The sequence below is a fragment of the Atta cephalotes genome, assembly GCF_000143395.1.
Source record: "Atta cephalotes unplaced genomic scaffold scaffold00005, whole genome shotgun sequence".
Lineage (NCBI taxonomy): Eukaryota > Metazoa > Arthropoda > Insecta > Hymenoptera > Formicidae > Atta > Atta cephalotes.
In genome coordinates this window covers 3,914,762-3,923,219 of record NW_012130069.1, presented here as the reverse complement: position 1 = coordinate 3,923,219, position 8,458 = coordinate 3,914,762, and the positions used below count along the sequence as shown (strand labels likewise).

Here is an 8,458-nt window from a genome sequence, read left to right as displayed (position 1 = left end):
GTTCGTCCTCCTCCTCCTCTCTCTCTCTCTCTCTCTCTCTCTCTCTCTCTCTCTCTCTTTCTTTCTTCTTTTCTCTTCTCTTCTCTTCTCCCCTTTCTTTCGATGTTTTTCACCGACACCCTTTCGCGAACATAGAATTACCCCGCCGAATAGGATCACTGCCCCTCTCCATCATTCATCCTATTTCGACAGTGAATTTCCACAATGTCGGAGTTTCCTGCCCTCACGCGAACATACGTATGCCAACATACGGGCGTATTTACGCGTATTTTTGGAAAATCTGTCAAAGGTTGCGCAGAGAATACGCGGGTTTCGCGAAAGCCTCGGTTTCCCCCTATACTTCTACCTATCTCTCGCGCTGACGTGCGTCAGCGATTGCTTTACAACCCTCGCATAATCCAATTTCCGTCCCGTCGACACGCGCAACTGCGAATAATAACTGCTGTTCTTTTTAGACAAACCGAAAGCGAAAAACAATTCCGCGATTGTTGCGTTTTAAATACTTAAAAGCGTTTTCTAAAAAACGTGCATATTTTATAATATAATTATAAATTATAATGTCAAAACTAATGGAATAGCTAGTTTGATTATATAATTTTGCATAATTATAATAAAGCTGTAATAAATGAAAGAGAACATATAATAGAATATTTAATATTTTTGGAACACATTATTTTATATTTTTGAAACACAGTTAAATTGGAAAATTTATATAAATGGTATATAAATTTACACTTTAATTATAATATTAAAAATATAAAAATTAATAGATTTTAACTTGCAAACTTTGGTAGCAAACGATTTAATTTCAAAATAATTTAAAAGTATATGTATGATTAGAAATATAAATATATAATTCTAACATTCGATAAATATTCTATTTATACTATGTGAGCTCCGATTATTAATCGAACTATAAATTATTAGAATTATTAAATCACATTTTCAAACTATCTCAAAACAACTAAGAATGTATCGCCGGTTTACGAATAGTAATGTAATCATTTTTCTCATGCGACAAGCAATTCTTCGTATATTCATGTTGTAAGACGGTACATTGGATAAAGAACAGGAAGAAATACACTTCTGTGTGCATATCTCTACGTCATCGAAAAAATATTTCTATTTCAATGAACTTTGATTAAGACGTGAAAGAATACAATTGTTATTAGCTTTATCTCTCTATATTGTGTATAAAAATTTTTTTATAATAATATTTTCTAATAATATTTTCTATAAATTTCTAATAATGAGATAAAACACGCATGATATACATAATACATAGTACTATCTATCTCTCTCTCTCTCTCTCTCTCTCTCTCTATATATATATATTAACACGAATCTTTATCAAAGCATAAAGATCTTTATATTTATCTGATAAGTAAACAGTGTTACAGTTTCTCTCACCAATAATAAATCTTTTATCACGAAACATCTTCACAAACTTCGTAATCATTACTTGTTTGATTTAACGAAGTTTAATATGTTCTGATAAAAATGAGCTCATCTACTCTTTTAACCATATGCATAGATATGATGTGTTACTAATTTAAATGTTAGGCATTTAAAAGTGTCATGAAGAAAATTGCTAATTAAATTCTTAAAAAATTAAGTTTCTTAGAAAATCAATTTTTTATAAAAAGATAGTACAATAATTTAAACAATATATTATTTTAATAGTTTTATAATCAATAATGTTGTATTTAATAGTTTTACAACCAGTAAATTGATTATCAATTATATATGTTACATTTTCCAATTTTATCACAAAACTTATTTCAAGATTGAATAATAATCAGCACATGTTTCAAAAGCATAACTAATTATATAAAATTAAAAAATTATTGTTAGGCATCTCGCCCGATGATAAAAATATTAATATTATTTGCTTATTTTGTATATATCAAGATATAAATGCGAAATATTATTTAATAATGCCGAAAGACATGAACATAAATCGCATATAAAAATGATACAATGTTAAATTTTCCTTAAAATATTACATATTTCCACGCGAACGCGTTCTCGTCGCGCTCAGATAAATCCAGAAATTATTCACTCGCAGAATGCAACAAAATCAGGGATGACGGAGCGATGGTGGGGAGATTTGTATCGCGGTCTTCGAAGGTGGTAGGGACACAAAAACGGCGTGATAGACCCTTCATAGGCAATCGTACCTATAGCTAACAATAACGTGGCAGAATTTCCAAAGCTGCCGAGGAGATCAAAGGCACGCGAATATACTTGATCTCTTTCGATTAAAAACCACACTTCAAACTGTCAATTTACATTTCCTCCCAATTCACTCTTTGTGCTATCGCGTCTTAACGTTATCTTGCAGTCAGCTTCGCTCTACCACGGATTTCGCGTCTCTCTTCACAAACTCATCGATCCGATGAAGATCGATATTGAATGAGGAAATTTTGAAGGACTTCAATCTTCTCGTTTTCGCGAAAGGGAGAGTCCGGCGACGGCGAAAATGGAAATATCTCCGCTGGAGAGGGTGAGGCTGACCAACAACGTCCAAGGTCCACGCAGTTCACTCACCCTCGGTGACGCCACGTGTCAATAACAGCATTTCGGCCAGAAGGCGAGGCGATTATCCTATCGCGGACTGTGCTCTGTTTCAAGTTTTGCAAAGTGTCGCGAAATTTTCGCGGGAAATGCGTGACTCATGACAACGATAACGTACAATACTCAAAGTGTTACGTTTCAACACGGGAGCGATCTCCACAGTTCATCGATCATGAAACGAAGACGTTTGAAGCACGAGGATCTTTGTATCCTGCGGGTGAGAATTTTACAAAGTGTTGATTACAATTTTTATCATAATTTTAACATTTCGGAAATTAAAAATAAAGACTATTCAAACAATTATTTTCACGTAAACATTTGCAGACATTTAGATACATTTTATCACATGAACTTGAATTAATATAATTATTCTAATTAATATATATTAATTTAATTAAATCAAATTATTACATATAAAATAAATATCTAGAACGTAATAATTAATTAACTCTCCGCCAATAATTGGAGGCATCCGATAATTTAAAGGCATCATCGATATTTTGATTATAAATTTTGATAAATAAAATTTAAACTAATAAAGAATAAATAAAATACAATTTGACTTTTATGGTGGTAAAAACTCGTTAAAACTTTGATAAGAATAATAATAAACTTTTTTTCAGATTTTATATAATCCGGAAATAAAAAATTTGTTGTTTCTCAACCCTCCCTGCTTGCTGATGAAAGAGTTAAAATTCCTGTTTCCAGAGGTTTAATTAATAAATTAAATCTTGTTATAAAAAAGATTTAATTTAATTAAATTTAATTAACTATTATGTTCTATATATTTGTAACAAGCATTTCGTTTATAACAAGCATATATACGAAACGATGGATCGCAGAAGATCGACAAACTTCTACAGCAATTTTCATTTCCTATGCGACATTGATGGTCGCGATAACATGGAGCCTAAGCATAAGAATTATTGCATTGAAATGTTTTCGAACTTATGCACGCACAGCTCACGCGATCTTTCTCACGCGCATATCACGCACAGCCGGACACAATGAATATCGTTCAGAGTTCATTGACCGTTATATCGTCTACTTACATTATATTCGCGATATAAGGCTGTCATCCTGAATTAGTAATTATGCCGCGCTTTCTGAAATGCATATTCGTACTATCCTCCGAATTCCCTGAACATGGGGGGGTGGACGTATAATATGAGTCATGAGAGGGTGTCCACCCTGTTTCCCTCTCCCGTCTGATATCCCGCGTCTCCCTTTTTCGAGACCGCATGTCCATCGTACGCGAGCGAGGGTGTTTCGTTCACTGTGTCTCGTTCGTCAAGTTTCGCGTGCGTCTTCCTACAGCACGAAGTGTTCGTTAACCGACCCCAACTCCCTCTTTTCCTCTAGATCGGTCGAGCGAAATCATTATAATCCGCCTGCCGAATTAGTGTCGTCTTCAACGAGCATTCGCGATTTTCTGCGCTCACGAGATAACATATTCGAAATTTGTATTTATGCGAAAAATCATTTTTCCTACGATGTTCTAATATAACTTTTGCTACAATGCTCTTATATGACTTAATTATTTCATTAGAAAATATTATACTCGTAATAAATAATCTATAAAGTTTTTTATAAAGGGATAGATATGAATTTTAAACTTCGCAATTCTCACGTATCAAGAAGATATTATATAAATACATGACAATTTTCTACAAAATTTTTAGTAACAAAATTCAAGATATAGTAAAAATTACATGGATCTATCTTTAATTTACAATTAAATCTAAATACACAATATACGTTTAAATATATGTTTATTAATTTATTACGAAATGTGTTTTTGTATTAAGAAATGTGGCAACAGATAAGCTTTATAGAGAATTATTTTATAAATTTCTTTTTTACAAAAACTTTATCAAATACTAGATCGTTTTTAGTAACTTTTTAAACACGGGAAATTTGTTTGTTCCTTGCCAGACGGGCAACGTCTAAGGGAGTACGGGCTGGCACTCGCGTGAGATCTACCGAGATGTCGAATATGACATCATCGCAAGACCCCACGACGACGGCAGCGGTGGAGACGACGGAACTGGACAGCGACGGTTCGAGCTGCGGCGAGCGCGACGTTTGGAAGCGCGTTCGCGGCGATTCCACCGACACTGGGCCCAAGAAGCGTCGAAAGCAGACCACGCCGGTAAGAGTTTCGTCTGGTCTTGCGGGCGTGCACGAGGATGCGCGCGAGGACGAGCGCGAAAACGAAGACGTCAAAGGTAAGCCGTCGTCGCGATCGCCGTTGCTGAGCAACGACCATCACCACCACCAACACCACCACCAACACCACCACCACCACCACCATCACCATCACTCGCCATCGTCGAAAGACGAGAATCTAAACAACGAGTTCCGCTGTCAGCACTGCGGTCGGCTCTTCGACAGCGACGAGACGCTCAATGTCCACGTGGACGGCGAGCACGGTGACGCAAATCAGGCGACGTCAGCTGTCACCATCAAGGTAGAGCCGGCGCAGCAGCTGGATCCAACTAATGAGAGTCCCGTTAGTCTCTTAAGCGTTAAGAACTTCGCGACCACGTGGTTGGCGTCCGGCAGCCAGCAGCACGTGCAATCGCAGACACAGATGCAGTCACAGAGCGATGAATCGTGGTCGAGCGGCCCGGTCAATCAAATCGTCACGATGACGAATCATTTACAGGCTCTCTCGAGTTTTCCGGGCACCCTCGCGCAGTATCTACCTCTGCCAAATTTTCCCCTGACCGATCCTCAACTCCCTAGATCCTCCCTCGGCCCTGTACCAGTCAAGATCTTTAATCCGGACGCGTATTGCGATATGTGCAACAAGGAGTTTTGCAACAAGTATTTTCTGAAGACGCACAAAGCCAACAAGCATGGAATCTACGTTGATTCGCCAGCGCCAACGGCTATAGACTCCATCAATGTCGCTGGCGGCAGCGTATTCAGTGCCGTGAACTTCCATGCGAGTAACGCGAGCGTGAAATTGGAGCCGCCGGCGACTCCGCCACAGAAACGTTTCCGCAACGAGGATTCTATGAAGAAGCACAAGCAAAAAACGCACAACGAATCACCTGTGGATCAGCAGTCAGATGGCCAACAGATCTCTATGCAGTCGCAGAGCGAGGAGGATCGAATGACGTCGCACGACAGTCCCAGCGGTATAGAAGCGCTCTTAAAGCAGGAATCGTACGGCATCGAGCAAGAAGATGCAACCTTTATGCCGGCCCCCAGACATCTCTCGCCCCAGTCCATCCAACAAGCACGTGATTCTGGTTTTAGCGCTGATCTTCTGCGCCGACTTGGCGTCATAAATCCCGAGGCATTTTGCGAAATCTGCTGCAAGGAGTATTGCAATAAGTATTTCCTACGAACGCACAAGATGAAACGGCACAGTGTTGTCGTGCAGGACAGCGAGCGATCGCCCGGTAGTTCCGGCACTACTGTCAACACCTGGCACCAGGTGCAAACCAGTCCATTGAACTTGATCGTGTCTGAAGCTGCTACGAGTGCGGAGTCTAATGACCGCGGCAGCGAGGAATACGAGTGTAAACCCTGCACTATTCGTTTTCAGACGATCGATCTGTATCAAGCGCATTGCAGGAAGATGCACGAGGGCGAGGAAAGCGGCTCGCCGAAACAAGAATACGACTTAGACGGCTCTGATCAGCGTAACGATTCGATCTCAGAAGACCTTCAGAAGCTGCAGACGATGATCATGCAGCTGAATGGTCTAGATTCTGGTAAGGGATTATCCTGCGCTGCCTGCAGCAGAGAATGTGATTCGAGGTCAGCCTTACGCGTTCACATGGCGACCGAACACGGTATCACCGGTGATGAACCCTCATTGTCGCCGCAAAAGTCACCAATAGTCATTTCGACTATTCTCTGTACTCTCTGCGAGAAGGATTACCCTAGTCAAGATGCATTAAGGAGACACATTAACGAGGAACATCAGCCCATCGTATCCAGTGCTATTTCTCTGCCAGCACTGCCGCCAACAGTAATTGCCTCTTCCGCTAGTTCGACACCGACTAGTCAGACTCCAAGCGGCCAAGCAACAACGATGACAGAAAAAAAGGTAACGTCATTAACTCCTACATCGAGCTATTGCGAGATATGCAACAAGGAGCTGTGCAATAAGTATTTCATGAAGACGCATATGCAGCGGATGCACGGCATCGAGATCGAAAACGGCGCACAGATTGGCGGCGTCATCTGCAACATTTGCAACAAGGAGCTTTGCAGCAAATACTTTCTGCGAGTTCACAAGCATAATACTCATGGAATCATCGACGATAACACGTCGTCATCAGCGTCGAACAACAAACAGGAATCTTATGATGTTCCTAGTGCCGAGGACTCGGCACTGAAATCGGAACAATTGGGCGATCTTAGTCATAGATATTTCATTCATTTCACCGAGGTATGTCCAATTTGCAGTCGGAGGTTCCGCAGCATCAAGTGGCTGAAGGCGCACTTAATGGGCGATCACGGCAAAGCGGGGATCGACAAATGGCGCGAATTGGAACAACAGTATCAAGTGACGTCCAGAACCTGTGGCAGAAGTGTTGTTTCGTCGAAGAACACGCAACAAACACCAAACCTGAAAATTCCCAATGGTTTCGAGGTTACTCAACAAATCAAACCTGTCGATTACACAAGTCTGGGAAATCAAATGCTGTCAAATCTTTTTGGTTCCTCATCTGAGGAGTCTCAATTAAAGAATTATCGCTGCGGCTACTGCAACTTTTCGACCCCTGTATTACCCTTTCTGTTTCTTCACGAGCGATCCCATGTGAATCCACAGGAAAATCTCGAAGGAGATCGAGCGATCTCCTCATTACAATGTCCGATCTGCTCGCACGATTTTCATCAACCGGAACTGCTTCATCAGCATCTGCTTGCCAAGCATCAATTTCCTTCTCTGTTATCGCAATTTCCACATCCTCTCATGAATAATCTTAGATCGGACATTGATATCAAGACGAGCGATACCAAGAATAGAACTGATCAGGATACAAAAGACGATCGTGTGGGATGCAATCCACACACCGATCGGAATATCTCCGAGCCCACCAAAAATCAGCGGCAGGACGAAACTACAGTAAAAGTGACTCCTCAGGGTGTGTATAAATGCGCCCAATGCGGTTATGCGACGACAAATCTGAATCGCATCAAAAAGCACGTGCGGAAAGATCACAAGGCGATAGGCGATCCGACGGAAAGCGTGATTGCCGAGCTCAGCAAGACCCTGAAAGACGTAGCGAACAAGCAGAAGATGCCAGCCTGTTACGCGATGCCGCAGGATATGAACTCAAACCCCGACAAGACCATTATGCAACCGTTCCTGATCGAGGAGCAGGATCTGATGCAGGTGGGCGCCGAGTCTAGCTCGGCAAAGAAATTCGCGCCGGCTCTGGTCTACTTGCCGGTCAAGTCCAGAATCAGCAACTCCCTAACCGCCTCCTTCACTCTCACCCCCGCCTGAGTTTAAATCGCGATCGTGTTACTTCGCGTAAGCATCTTGGAAGAGTGCGAATGGCAGCATCTGTATCTGCGATCTGAGCACGTGGTATCGGTTCCTATTTATCATGTAAGACGAGCAGCCAGACGGCAAGTGTTATTTGCACTATAATATTTTGATGTTCCATTAATTTTTACGTATCTTTAGCGATTTTTGCAGGTTTTCCTATTATCAAAGTATTAAGTAAGTCCTTCGATGTTGCGAATTAATAAGTTGCGAAATAAAGTAAAAATAATCAAATAAACATAATGACCGGGCAGATGAGATTATTCTTCTCCTCCAAAGCTAACTTTGCATCGTATAAAAAATGATTTTAAAGCCATTCAGTGTCTGAGAAAACAAAGATAAATAGAAATTTTTTTAAATAAT

General features: G+C 40.5%; 1 protein-coding gene across 1 annotated transcript; it reads left to right on the top strand.

The window, feature by feature from the left end:
* The first annotated feature begins 4,573 nt into the window (after positions 1-4,573).
* LOC105626327 lies at positions 4,574-8,053 on the top strand. The gene has a single exon (XM_012207629.1). The coding sequence runs from the start codon at positions 4,574-4,576 to the stop codon at positions 8,051-8,053; it is 3,480 nt and encodes a 1,159-aa protein (XP_012063019.1).
* The last annotated feature ends 405 nt before the right edge of the window (positions 8,054-8,458 follow it).